We start from the raw sequence: 14,911 nt of genomic DNA, 5'->3' as shown, positions 1-14,911 counted from the left end.
GCTTTGTTCCATAATCCACGCCAGCTTTTATGGATTCTCCAACTGATATTTTTGCTTGTTTTCTTTGTGTATTTTTTGTTTTGATTCAGTTAATATTTTAGTTGTACTATCTCAATCCTGCTCTTCTGGTTCATGTTCTGCTTTACTGTCCATTGGGCCTTAAAGCATCAGGCAGAACAGGCTCTACCGAGGGCGCGTCCAGGTCTAATTGGGCTGGTTCATTGTGAAGTTTCTGCCCAGACCCACCAGATAAGTGAGGAATTTTCTTTTAAACATTAGAAGCATTACACAGCAAGTGACTAACAGGGTACATTCCATTTAAAATGTTATGTAGAATTTCGTTCCCTCGTCATTTAAAGTGAGAATGTTAAATATAATTTGCATGGCTGTCTTCTTTGGGATCTGTTTCCACTGAATTCTCTCTCACCTTGTGAAAGGTCTTTCTCACTCTCTCTAGAATGATTACAAAAACAACTCCTCCTCTCTGGAGAAGCCTGTCTCAGTAAGCCAAGCCTTAGAAATATTATGGAACCAACTGTGGTTCTGTAAATGCATTCTTCGTCAGAAAGCCTGTACATACAACGTTCATATTTATAAAGCAGAGGTTGAACTTGCCAGGGTTTTTCAGAACCACATCCCTCCATACATCTAAAGTGAATTGCAGTGATAGGAAGTAGGTGTGCCCACAGTGGTTTCAGGGGAATAGGAAATACAGTGCTCGGTAAGGGCTCAGTTTGGTTCAGCTATGGTAGCAAGGATGGGGCTTGGGGTCCCAGAACCATCTAGAATATCTGTGCAGGAACAGTGTGGATAATACCACCTGTAACTATGGCAGCAAGCCTACCTTTTTTGATATTTTGTATTTCTTACAAAATATTTCTCAGGATGTTACAATCTCATTGTGTAAACTGAGCTTTCAAAACCCAAATGGTAGACTATGAAAGTAAGTCAACAAGGTTGACTGAGGTGAGACGTCCAGGTGCTAATGTTTGTCTTAAGTCAAAAGCAATCTAATTTTGGAGTGATAACGCAATAATTCCTTTTGGTTGCGTAGGGTTTTTAGGACAATTATTCTCCATTTGCCATGGAGCAATCCAGTGTGGAACAGCAATGCATTTTCCCACAGGCCACAGCAGGATAAAAAAAATAAAGTTTTTTGTGTTTTCTTTGTTTTTTAATGTGTAGAGTTTGTAGATTTTGGGTATTTCACTATCGTGAATAGCTTGTTTTTCTTTGTAATATACCATAGTGTTACTCATTGCATAGACCACAGGTCATTGAATAATTATCACCAGGACTCTGACAGTGAAGCAAACTGCAGCCATCACTACTGCCCAGCATGCACTGCCTTAAGTATTTTCCTTATTTATGGATAAAATTATATGATGTCTGAGAGTATCATGTAATTGAAAATTCAAAATAATATGGGAGGAGGGAGGAGGGCATCATGGTTTAGATGAAACCCGTTGGCCATGAGCTGATAGTTGCTGAAGCTCGGTGATGTCAGTGGGCGTTCATTATATCCTTCTGGTAAAATACTCCGTAATAAAAAGCGAAAACTGCCACAAGGCCCATAATTTAAAAAAAAAGAAAAATCCTTTCTCCATGTAGTCTCTCTCCATGTAGAGAGAACACATTGTTCTTCGTTGCGTGGTGCTCTGCTCCTTTTCCACAGCAGTGTTAACACCTTAGGACTAGGACACACGAATGTCACTGCCAAGACAATAACCAGTAGGAAACAGAATCCTGACAATTTTTACAGAAGTCAGCATGGGCTTGCACGGATCCTGGCAAGCGCCTGTTCTCCTGTTTGCTGGGGTTAGGCCATGGTGGAGAGTCGGCCCCGGAAGAGAACATGGCCAGCTGGCAAGTCCCAGGTGTCAAACCCCTGACCCTTGGCTACAGGGTCACAAACACTGACCCTATGCAGTTACAGTGCCAGATTAGATCCATAACAACTTCAAGTTACATAAAATACTTGCTTCAAGCACACTGGCTTCTGGATTTTATAGGTGGGTGTTTGAAACCCCTCCTCTGAGTAAATGAGCCATGTGATTAATGAAGATGCTTAAATATCTATACAGCAAGTGTATTAATACTTCCCACTGTGGGGGATTCTGGTGCTTAGAGGAAATACAAATGTGCAAAATGCCTTGTGGGGCTCCTGGCACAATAATGCACTCAAAAAAAAAAAAAAAAGGTAATCGTTATAAATAATAATAGCATTGCATGAGTTAATTCACCAAAGGCAAAGTTGTGGAAGGTATTGCTGGTCTGAGCTGTGTTGTTGCAAGGGCTTTACTTAATAGAATTCTGTACTATTACGAGGTTGCTTGAGAAGCCTATTGGGGAGGTTTTGGCTTTGGATGTGTGGACCTGACTTTGCTCTGAGCCCTAAAATGTCAGGAACCCCTGCTGTGTGGAGGCCCCCCTAAGGTGATTGCAGACTCTGGCAGCAGACTTCCTAAACAGACCCCTGGATGGATTTCAAGGGGCTAAGTTTTCCCCCAATATATGCAAAATCATGGGATATGCATTTTTCCTAGAGGTGAGAGGTGATTCCTGACTTGCCTCAGATTCTCAAAAGTCGTCTTTATTACCTAAATGAAAGGTGAGGAACCTCTGCTCTTCATAATCTGGGTTTGGAATGTAGATTTGAAAATTAAAGTGGAAAAAATATTTTAAAATTCCCAGTCTGGTGGTGATTATGAATAAGGCTTTGAATACGTTTCTTGTTTATGTTCTGTCCCTCAGTTGCCAGGGTAAATGCCCTTGTGTAAATTCTGATAAACTTAGAGGCCTCGTCTGATTAGCATGCTCATCATTATAAAGTCAGAAAGTAAGACTCTCAAGAGCATTTGTTCTAAAAATTCTAAATTGTATTTAAAAACCCGAAAATTGATGTTTATGTTTAACAGTTAGAAACTGTGTTTCTGAGACACAGTTTTGCCAAAGAACTTAAGATTTCAAGGAAAAGCTGTCCTTGGTGTATGGAAGTGTTTATCTGTTCTTCATTTTCTAATTGCTACTAAATTATACCTAGAAACTACTGGAGGCTGTTACCTGGACAGATTAATTACAATTGAGCGTTTATTTTTTTTAAAGGGTTGCAAATAGTACTTCAGAGAGCATAATGTGTGCTCTTCCTTGCCTCATTTTCTGATTTTTCAACTTGTGTAGGTTCAGGATGTGAAGGAGAAGTCATGGGCTCGCAGTTTCCCAGCACCCAATTTCCAAATTACCAACTCTGTTCACAGGAGAGATGGAAAGAACACGAACAGATTTAGGTCAGCTCTGTAAAAAATAATTTATTCTTTGGTAAATTTTCACTGAAGAAATGGCAACATAAAACTTAAAGCACCCATTAAAATGTTTTATTGGTCTCCTGTTGGGGAAATAGAATTGGGAATGCTTTCAGATATTAGAACATTAGAAAGAAGACTAGGAACTGGTAATCACATTTAGATTTGTGAGAGCATTTTTGGTCTGGGCTGGAAGGCTTTAGAGCATTGGAGGGAGCAGAATATGGGAGAATGAAGGGAGGCTGCTGGCCCAATCGAGGTGGCTGCAAGGATGAAGAACAGCCGTAGCAGTTCCAGGTGAAAGGAGATCTAAAACCGGACATGAGCATGTGAAGAGCAAAGGAACGGCCAGGCCACTGGCTGGCTGTGCTCTTCAGAGGGCTTGTCAAATTGAGGAGTGGTGCCTTCAAGCAGAATATAGTGAAACCCTTGGGACTTGGTCTCTCCATGGGAAAATTAGCATGTTTCTGTTTCTCTCTCCATTTAAAAACATTCACGAATCTACTCATAATTTCATTGGAAATTCCTTACTCTCATTCAACAGCAACAAAAGTAATAGGTCTTGCTTTAAACTACTTGGTTATGCTTATTGCTGAAAACGTGTTTGTTTAGAGCTCATCTGTTGCCACAGTAGCTGAGATGCATTTTCCCTGATAAGGCAGAGATGGTGGGATGGCGTCCACCCGGAGCCAAAAGTCAGGCTTCCAAAGTTCCCATTTTCCAGAAGAAGGTGGAGCAAATGCTGGTGGCCGAACCACAGATTTAGCTGGCAGCTGGGAACACGATTCATCCTTACACGCCTTCTGTTAAAGAAAGCATTTTTACATAAGCTGATTTCCACCAGGGGCTAAAAAGAGATTCCTCCCAGAACTGAAAGAATATTGTTATTCCTTCCATATGGCATAAACACTGTTATTCTAAATTACCTCAGCCTGAGAGCCCCAGACATTTTCATTGTAATCAAATACAATAAACCACAGAATAGTGTCTTCAGTCAAACAGTGAGTTTCATATTCAAGAAGTACAAATGGAGACCAATAGCTCACTGAGTACATATGAAGAATTTGGGGGTGAAGGGGAGAAGCAGAAAATATCCAGCACTGGTGGCACATGCTTGCTTTCTGTCATCCACACAATCTTTTGTGTGATTGTATGTCACTACGGATGGGTGCATTTCCAAGTGACCAAATACCTTACGTTTTATAAAGTTAATCACTTATAGCCTGTTAGAGTAATATGCAAATACTGGAATATAATCAGACTTACACTTAGGACATGTTAAGTATCTTTTGTTAATGTTAATTAGAAAACTGGAAAGCACAATAGTAGTTACTATTCTAACTACCACTTTGAATTAAATGTTCCTTTTAAACGATTACCTATGTTGGCTCTTTGGAGCTCCCACTGAAAGAGAAGAATTCTGCTTGGGAAACGTTGACTTCTTATTTTGAAATAGCTCCCTGATGTTTGGGTGTTAAAGGCAAAGTCTTGAATTATTCTCCTCATGAGATACATGAATATTCTGCTTTTTCCCCCCAGTACCAAATGGCCGGTATTTCCAAGTCACCCCATGCTGAAAGCTGCATTCGCGGACGTTTCATATCTCATATCGAGAGACTGCACTGGTTTTGTGATTTGATAATGGGATTGTGAAAGCAACTGGAAGAAGGAGGAGAGAAGCAAACTTAGGGCCAGAATGATGTTTGAAAAAGTATCAAGAGTTGCCAAACTGCAAGAGGAGGAAGGGGGACTGCTCTCATAGAGGGAATCCGCAGAGCTCTTGAGGCATCCATCTTTTGCTGTCCATTTGTTCTCTACCAGAGTTTCTTTATTTCTCAAATAGTGTGGGCTTCCACAGGATTACGTAATAATGATGCTTAAGGACTTAATTTTTTAAATATGCCCTTCAGAGTAAACATTTTCCTATAAAAGAAAGTTACAATGCGTCCAGTCCATAGAGCACACCTAAGAAAATCTTAAGATTCTTGATACTCTCCGAGGAACTGTTCTTTAAGCTGAGTCTAAAAGAAGCCCTTTTGGATAATAGCTGCCACTTTTCAATCTGGTTCAGAACGAGCATCTTTGTATTCTTTCTGTTTTTGCTGTGGTTCTAGTTTATTAACCTACTTTATGAGCTAAGCCGTTCCTCTGATCAGTAGAAGTTCAGTCATTGATTAGTCACGTCTGTTTCATTCTCTTGTACAGAGAAGAGTTATCCTTGCTGTCGTGTTGGCGACCAGGAGTCAGGGACAGTTCTTCCTTGACTGAAAGGAAAAATATCAGTTAATACTGTGGAGACAGCTTAGCGCCATTGGTCATTTATTACTCATATGTGATTATTGTCCAGCATTTCTATACTGGGGGCCCCAGAAAGTCACAGAAGTCCAGATCTTCAGAGCAAGTTCTCTTGAAGCATCTCCTTACCTCTTCAACCATTTCCAAAAAAAATGTAAATGCTTTTTTCTAAAGAATGGTCCTAGTTAGAGTGGACTTATTACCACTAATAAAAATTGTTACATGCTAAGTATATTTTATTGTAGTAGATAAAGTGCGGATTGAATTTATTAAGATCCCCACATTCAATAAGCATTTGTTAAGCATGTCTGCAGGCCATGCTGAACATGGAAATGAGGAAGACAGGGTTTCTGTCCCTGCTTCTCCCCCGCAAAAAAGATGTGTGTGGGCATTTTATAGGCCAGGTACCCCAGGACACATGCATTTTCCCTGACCTGGATTCTCCTAGGCCTCTACCACTGCCTGTCATCTTAGTCTGGAGAGGGTACACATGCATCGGGTGACGACAGGCCCTGGGCTACGTGAGCCTCAGTGTTTAATAGCTCATAATTCTTGAGCGGTTGTTATGTGCCAGACACTGTGTGAAACCCTTTGCATGCCTTATTTAATTCTTGCATAGACAAGAATTATGTTGTAGTCACCATTGTTATTTTTACTTTATAGATGAACAAACTGAGACCGAAATCAAGATGAAGCAATTTGCCCAAGATCACAGAAACTGATGGATTCAGGATTCAATCCCAGGTAGTCAGACTCCAGAGCCCACACTCCAAACCACTGAGTTACACTGTCTTTCCACATAGATTATTGCTAGTGCAAATGCATTGCTTGAGATGGCCTATGGCTTAGATTATAAATTCATTGAAATTCTTTTACTCTTAATTACCAAAGGCTAAATGCACAACCAGTGCTTTGAGGAACTAAGATACCAATTATAGAGCTCAAAATGCTTGACCTGAATAATGAAAATGAAAGAAGGGAACTCTAGGAGTGCAAAACTGGAATAGACCAAGAGGAAGCATCTACAATGAGTTATCTATCCAGTAAATAAAGTGTTTGTGCTAGGCACAATGCTGAAAGTGAGAGGAAAAAAAAAAAGTGTTCTTCTAAAAGAGCTTGCATTTGTCCACTATTTTATTTCAATGGGTCTACAAAGAGTGCAGAGAGAGAGTTTTAGACAGGTGAGATTAGGCGGTAGCCTTGAAAATCCCTCTTTGTTATTGTAAAAAATTCTGCAAGCAACCAGGCTTTCCCTATTGGGCCACAGGGGAAGAAATGAGATCTTCTTGACTCAGGGCTAAGGCTTTATGCTGAGGAATCACCCTCATCAGTAATTATAATTACTCCTGTTACATAAAGAGATTGATCAAATCCTCTCACAGCTTTGATAAAATTCTTGCTTGTTTAAAATTGTCCCAGTTGCCTTTCCTATTGGTGATAAATTTATTTGTTTAGACCAAACGGATTCATTCATTCAACAGATATTTATGAAACACTTACTCCACGTTCAATGCTCCAGGAGTAGTACATTGGCTAAGAGGGCTAGGTCTGGAGCCGGCCAGCCAGGATTCAAATCCTGTGTCTACCACTTTCTAGATGAGAGACCTTGGGCAATTTCCTTAATTACTAAAAGATAATTTCAACAAGGGCTATTATTATAATGACACAAACACTGCCTTCTTGGAACTTACAAACCAACAGGGGAAATAATTACTAATAGTTGTTCAGAAGGCACTGTTAACCTTACGTGCATCACATCACATCATCACCACACCAACCCTATAGCTATATCCTGCTATTATTTCTGTTTTACAGATGAGAAAATGAGTTTCAAGAGTTTGAGTGCCCATTGTTACAGATCTGGTATTTGAACCGCATTTGGTTTGACTCCATAGTCTGAGATCTTAACAATTTCACTCTTTGAACCCTTGAATTGTTCTGATTTTTCCAAATACTTATCATTTTCCTTTCTGATTGCCGACTACTAAAACATACATAGGAAGCTCAGTGAAAGATACCTCGCCATCCGTACATTTTCAGTACTCGAATTGTCTATTTTAGAATGTTAGTCACAGAAGGCTAGACACTGAGCACTTACCTGACCTTTCTTTGGATCTAACGCCATATACAAACTTTCAGGCATTCAATAAACAACATTTTTTAAATAAGAATATTTTTGGCAATGTTGGTTATTTTTGACAGCAATTCGTTCTCGATCACAGTGATGGTATTTGGGGGATAAAGAGTGACACTGAAAGGAGAAGTTGAGGAATCTCAGGCGTTGGAGAGATAAGACAATCAAAACTTCTACCTTTGAAGATGTGAAATGTCCATGGCAATGGTTGATGCAGGGTGTGGAAATGGAAAATTCAAGATGTAGCCCTTCACCTCGAGAACTACTCCTCAAGGCAATTGATAGAGTGCAGGATGTTACAGAATTTTCTTTCTTCCTTTGTGAGAAAAATGGATGTTCTCTACATACTAATTAAATTTCCGTGCACCATTACCTCCTAAGGTTTGCAATGTAGGGATTAATGGTGAATGATTACAATGCCTCCACATGCTTTCCATCACATCTTAAAATGCCTCTCCTGGCTGACGGGCTAGGATGTATGAGGCAGGCAAACTGATTTTCTCTTTCAGAATGCAGGACTCTGGGGTTCTGTGAACACACCAGTTAATCTGTCAATGTCCCTTTCTTTACAGGAACAAAATAGGAATGATTACACTTGCTATAACCTGGGTTGGAAGATTAATGATGTGACATTTGACCATCTGTCTGCAGTTTTTAAGTGGGAGCTGCTAAATAGAGATACAAACTGGGGATGTTTTATTTGGGCCAAGTGATCTCACTTGCCCTCAAACTGGAGTGAAGGTGTTACTACTTAACCTAAAGAGAGAGGCTACAGAAAGAACTGTATTTTTAAAAGCTCCATGTTATTAAACTTTTTTTGTTTTGTGTTTGTTTTTGTTTTTTAGAACAAAGGAGAATTTGGAATTAAAGGGACTATATCTCTATAAACATGAAAACATGCTTGGTCTAAGGTTGTTTGCTAACACTTGAAAATGTAATCAGGAATTACTCTAAAAAAGGGTGCACAGATCCCATTTGGGAGAGGAGGGACGACGTATAAGCCGAGGATAGTTTGCACAGAAAATTCTTGAGACAGTAACATAGTACAGTCTCCTCCTCAGCTGCCACCCTGGCCAGGTAACTGTACAGGAGAGCACCCAGGGTCCCCAGTTTCCTCAGCCCACCACACTTGGGACCCAATCTCAACAGAGTGAAAACTGACAACAGGGCCAGACTGCCTTGGTCCAGTCAGCCGGGCATTCCTTTCTTAGCATCCTCCAGACGGTTCCCTGACAGGTCCTTGTAACAGGGTGCTAACAGTCATTAACATGGTTTCCAACAGTCAACTTCAATGGGACCTCCATTGCATAAGTGGCCGATGCACAGAGTTTTGTTAGCTCCTTTCACCTCCTCATTCATTCCTCCTACACTCCTTACCCGTAGCCTGGAAGACCAGGCACACGTCAGTGAGAGCCAACAAAAGGAGGAGACAGTGGAGAAGAACCACAGAGAATGGAGGCTCATTACATCGCTGAGGGTGGCCCTTAGCTCTTTAGAAGGTCCTGCCTCTGGTGGGAGTGTTCGGCTCGAACGCTGGGACAAGACTTAGGAGAAAGGGAAGGTCATTCTTATAGCCCTTTGACCAGACATCTAATGAGGCCAGAGCCAGATTTGCAATGTCCCTCCTCCAACTTCTAATGATTTTGCCAGATGGCTTTTGTGGTTTTGTAGAACTGAGTTTGTTTTCTCTCAGTCCTAAAAGCCCTCCATAAAAATCTGTTCCAATATTTAGGACAATCCCTGGTATATGGTAGATTCTCAAATATTTGTTGAATGAATGAATGAGTAAATGAATGACTGGGGACTCTTTCTATCCAGAAGTATGGTGCGAGTTTGGAGCAAGCCTCAAAGTCTGTGAAAGGACTTTACCCAGAGAACATTAGGAGTCGTCATGTGAGGCTGACCTTCTTACTGTCCTTTGTGTTAGATGCTATGTTGCAAAAAATGGGGGCTTTAAGAGGGAAGGGACAGGCCCATAGTTGGGCAAGTCTAAAAGTCAAGAAAAACTCAGTAGCATACCAGAATTTAGCCTGACGATGGGAGAAGGAAGTGTGACGAGAGAACAGGACTTGGGGCCCTCCCCTTCTTTTACACAGATGCTTCAGAAGCAGTTCCAAGTTTATTGAGCTCTAAACTTAAGGGGATCATTTTTGTCTGAGACGTGCTCTCTAGACCACTTACACAGGCAGAGATGTGCTGAAGACCGAAGGGTGTCACCGTGCAGGGATCACAGTGATGTGTACGCACATGGAGCCCGTCCTCGGGGCCTGGCCTGCGTTCTCTCCTGCATCAGCCCCTGCTGAGGCCAGGCCAGGCCACACTCTCAAGGGCAAGTGGACTTTTCCAGGGCATTCTGAAGGAATGTTACTGATATGTTTATACCTCAGAATTTTGTAAGTAAATATGTAAGTAAAATATTGTAGACCCATTTAAATTTGACGTATTATAGATGGCTTCCCCCACGTGTCACCCAAGGATAAGTAAAGCTATAAAACCAAGATTCACCCTTTTTTGCAGAGTTTTCCCCAAATACTGCTAGCTGTCCCACTGTATGATCTGACCTATAACTGATAGGTGGAGGCCAGTGGGAGACTTTGGAAGCCATGAGGTTATCTTGGCACATTGTTTGCCTCATTTAATGCTTGATGCATTTTTGAGAGACTAAAAGTTTTGTCTACCTAAAGAGGCAGCCAGAAATGACATTTGGAAGTGACATGAACTATTCAAGTCGCTGACTGTGACACCAGCATCCTGTGACTGCTCTACCGGGTGCTGAATGTCAGTGGGAGCCTGGCCTGTGTGTGACTAACAGTGGCCATTGCAACAGCTTTAAAAAAAAATCTTCAAAATCGAAATGTTTGCAGTAAACCTATTCGGAAGACTCTGAAGGGAGCTGTAATTAGGAGCTTGGGGATTTCTAATTTTCTTCCTTTTTTCAGAGACTGTTTTCCAGGGCTCAGTGGTAATGAATGGCTGGGTGGCAGAACATCCAGCAGACTGGTCCTGGGGCACTGGAGGATAAGCTAACTTAATAAAGAAAAGGATTTATCATATGTCTGTTGTAGAGCAAGACAGACTACAGCTGGGTCACTCAAGAGAGCTGTTCATAAAAATGTGACACAAAAAATGAAAGGCTAGGGGGATATTTGAGTACGATATGATCGAAAACTTATGATTCTGTAATGTCCATCCAACTTAAGAAATATTACTGTTTTTGTTGATATTGCAAAATAGCTATTAACCTCTATGATACTAATCTTATGTTTTCTGGGTGCTTTACCAACACACAGTCTATTAAGGTACAGTCCAATCTCATTAATTTCAATTACAGCAGAAAAATAGTCTTAATCCAAGACCCAACTTTCCATGTCTAAATCACTTTGTTTCTTTATTTTTTTTTTTTTTTTTTTTTTTTTTTTTTTTTTTACCTTCAGACTATAATCTCATGGAAAGTTGACACTAAGCCATCAAGTATCTGTTAGGGCTTGACATTTGACATTTGTCATTTCTATTTCCTTAACAGAAATTCAGTGGATGAAGAAGAAGTGTGTTTGCATACATACTCATGGGCACATACACACATAAGTCTGTCCGGTAGAGAAAGCAGACCATGGAAAAATGTCTTAATGTTTGTGACTCTATTTCCCTGAGAGACAGAGACAAGTAATCACTTATCAAAAAATTGCTGGTTCACGGTCTCACTGTCTGGGAGGGGCTGCCCTTACGGGGTCCCCACAGCAGGCCTTCAGAGCCTAGCTCCCCATCCACACTCCTGCAAGGATCAAATTTTGTCATGTTCACCAATGAAGAGATCTTGAGAGAGCACTTCTTAAAAAGTACCTACACATCAAAAAGATGCGTTGCTCCAGGCCGCCCAGAACCCCTGACGTTGCATTGTTCCAAAGGTGTGCCATAGGAAAGGACTTCCAACCCCGCCTTGGGTGGCTTCACACTTACCCTCCAGCAGTTTGATCCTGAAGTAGGCAATGAGAAGGAGTAGCAGCAAAGTCACAGGTAAGAAGACCCCACAGAGTAGGAACCAGCTGGGGATCTCTCTCATGAACGCTGACAGCACAGGGCTCATTGCCAATGACACAGACCCTCCCGGGCTGGTAGGGTTCACAGCCGGGATGAGGGCAGAGTGGCTGAGATGTTGCACTTGTTTTCTTACGGGAATCTGGCCTTTGCTCAGCACATCTCGGTGGAACTTTTTGTGGACTTTGCTCTATTTGAACAGCCCGGTGAATTCTGAGGGGATTGCTGGCAGGTTACTCTGTAACTCAGCTACAAAGTGCAGAGGAATGGAAAGGTGATTCTCCCACGTCATTCCAGAGAAGCGTATTTATCTGGCAGGGTCGGGAATGACATCAGGAGGAGGCCTGGACTTCTTTGTATTCAGTTTATCTGGAATGAAAGGGACCTGACTTCAAGCAAACCTCATCATTATATGTATTCCCCGGCAGGAATAACGTTCCTTACGTTTTCTGAATTTCAGAGTTAAAAGTTACTTAGTCGCCATGTTAATGTACCTATGTCTAGAAAAAGTGAATATTCCTTCAAGCACAGTTGATACAACTAATATCAAGGAAGAGAACGGTATTTTTTGTATATGTAAAAAACTCTTCCTAGTATATCTTGCTATGAATACTTTTCTGAGAGGTGCCTGGTGTATACATTTATTCAACAACCGGAATAATTCTACCGGAAACCAATCTCTTGACTAGAGGCTGGGTGTACAAACAAGAGTCAAGCCCTGGTCCTGGCCTCTGAGAGAGGAACCGACACACGGAGAATGGCTGTAAGTGATACTGGTGGGGCGGATTGTAATACGGCCCCTCAGCCTTCTCCCCTTGATGCACAAGGTTTTGAAGCTGAGTTATAGCTTGCACTCTCAGCTGTCTTCTGCCTGCACATTCCTGTGGCCCATCAGGTGCAGTAGAAGGTGGGCCCAGAACAGCAGCAATGTGGGCTGGGGGGTAACTCTAAAGTTTCTGGGAAAAGAAAGGGGTAATAAACACTTGCCTTTGACTTGTTGGCTAAATTGAGTCGCCATTGACTGCTTTGGTGAAACTTTCTCTAGTCTACTAAACTTGGAAACCAACTGAAAAAAAAAATCACTTCCATATTGAAAGGATCTCTTGGAGAATTTGGAAACATTTAGGGGGAATTGGGAGCTACCTTCTTGGGTTCATGCCCCCTGTCATGTTCTAACCCCGTCTGTCATCCCCACTTGACAGCTGCCTCGGTGAGTGGCTGGCAGAGCCTATCATGAACATACTGCTGTCAGGCCTCCTGAATTCCTTCGTCGAGGATTTTGAGTGGCCACACAGTCTTCGTCCCAGCTGTAAAGTCGGCACCCTCATTTATAAAATAATAAGAATGGGGAGGAGTCTCTGGGATGCATGGCTGGCATTCCTGAGGAGTGGACAGTAAACAGCTTCCTCTCAGGAGAAAGACATCTTAATTTCAGAAAGAGTCATTTAGAATACCCAGGATTAAGTCAGCATTTGTGGTACTTTATTTGTCTCTTCTCCCACTCCACAAACCCTTGAGTGGTGCTGCCGCTACTCCTGTTGTGTGCCCTCCGATGAGACGGCTTTCTGGCGCGCTCTCAGCTTGAACAGGATGGTAATTCGTAAAGCGTCAATCTACAAAGAGCCTCCAGGGGCAAGCGACATTAGCAGGCGGCGGTTAGGCAGGCCGTTCGTCATGTTCTTTCTTTCCATGTCATTCCGTTCAGCAAGCCTTCATCAAACGCCTGGACAAAGGTGAGTGAGAGGCACAGGCAAATATATACACATGACAGTAACATAAGCTTCCAGACTGGCAAAGCAACAAGTGCAACGGAAGCACTGAAGAGAGACGGAGTAATTCCAGTCAGGGAATTGGGCCACGTTCATTAAAAAGATAGGATTTGAGCTGAACCTGGGTGTGGGGAGCCGAGGCATGCCCTCCTTAAGAAAACAAACGTGACAGTAGGGCTGGCCAGGCTTTGTGGAGGACAGGGAAAACTAGAAAGAGGCTAAATGATATGGGGTTCAGGCCAGAGAGTGTCTGGGGTCCAGGAGAGAGGGCAGATCTTGTAGATTGGGGAGTTATTAGTGTATAGGTAGCTGGGTTCAGAGGGTGGAAAGACTGATCAAAAGGAGTGTACGTGAGTATAAAAGAGAGCAGCAGCAGACCCTAAAGAATGCCCTCACTTAAAACATGGGAGGAAGGATAAGAACCAGGAAAGAAAACAAAAAATGGCGGCTCTAAGAGGTGATAGAGGAACTCACTCAGGAAATAATGTTAGGGAAATAAATGGTGGCAAAAGAAAGATTCAAGAAGGAGAGAGTGATAAGTGATATTATTTATTGGATATGAAGTAATTATGATCCACATAGAGTTTCAAGAGAGCATAATCTTGCAAGTGGACTTTGAAGTTTTCTTTTTTTCTTAAAAATGCTCTTAATGGGTATACCTGACATAATAAACTATACGCTTTGATACATTTTGACATATGTATATACGCCCATGAACTCATCACCACCAATCAAATGATGAACATACCCATTACCCCAAAAGTTTTCTGGGGTCCCTTGTCTATCCCTGTCTCCCACCCCTCCTGCTCCCTCAATCCTCAGGATTCCACTAGTCAGTTACTATACACCAGTTTGTATTTTCTAGAATTTTTTATAAAAAGGCACAGTATGTCTCTTTTTCTGTCTATCTTCTTTCACTCAGTGTAATTATTTTGAAATCCATCCATATTGTTGTGTGTAGCAATGATCTATGGCTTCATATTGCTGAATAGCATTTCAGTGTCTGGATATCTATTTGTTTTCCCATTTACCTGTTGATGGACATTTGGTTGTTTCCCATCATAGGCTACTACAAATAAAGCTGCTGTGAGCATTTCTACACAATTCTTCATATGGACATGTGCTCTGATATCTCTTGGGTAAATACTGAATGGCTAGATCATAAGGTAAACATACGTTTAATTTTTTAAGAACTTGTCAAACTGTTTTCCAAACTAATTATACCATTTTATATCCCCACCAGCAGTGTTATGAGGATGCTAGTTCCCTCACATACTCACCGACACTTGGTATTGTCAGTATTTTTAATTTTAGCTCTTCCAATGGTATGTAGTGGTAGCTCATGGTGGTTTTAATATGCATTTTCCTAATGATGT

The 14,911-nt window shown here is 41.6% G+C and overlaps 1 protein-coding gene across 1 annotated transcript; it reads right to left on the bottom strand.

Moving 5' to 3' along the window:
- Window positions 1-3,292: 3,292 nt before the first annotated feature.
- SMLR1 (small leucine rich protein 1) lies at window positions 3,293-14,629 on the bottom strand. Its single transcript, XM_033103310.1, has 3 exons — window positions 14,567-14,629; window positions 11,689-11,956; window positions 3,293-5,566 (listed from the first exon to the last, which is right to left on the bottom strand). The coding sequence occupies exons 1-3, from the start codon at window positions 14,627-14,629 to the stop codon at window positions 5,481-5,483; spliced, it is 417 nt and encodes a 138-aa protein (XP_032959201.1). The 3' UTR covers window positions 3,293-5,480.
- Window positions 14,630-14,911: the final 282 nt, after the last annotated feature.

The sequence above is a fragment of the Rhinolophus ferrumequinum genome, chromosome 3, assembly GCF_004115265.2.
Source record: "Rhinolophus ferrumequinum isolate MPI-CBG mRhiFer1 chromosome 3, mRhiFer1_v1.p, whole genome shotgun sequence".
NCBI lineage: Eukaryota > Metazoa > Chordata > Mammalia > Chiroptera > Rhinolophidae > Rhinolophus > Rhinolophus ferrumequinum.
This window is presented reverse-complemented; position numbering and strand designations above follow the sequence as displayed.

Excerpts from the sequence above, each read along its gene's own strand:
- SMLR1 (XM_033103310.1), bottom strand. The coding sequence starts at position 14,629 with ATGCTCACAGCAGCTTTATTTGTAGTAGCCTATGATGGGAAACAACCA. Across the intron at positions 11,957-14,566 it reads AACCAAATGTCCATCAACAG|AGCAAAGTCCACAAAAAGTT; the intron begins GTAAATGGGAAA and ends CTGTTCAAATAG. Across the intron at positions 5,567-11,688 it reads CAGGATCAAACTGCTGGAGG|TCAAGGAAGAACTGTCCCTG; the intron begins GTAAGTGTGAAG and ends TTTTCCTTTCAG.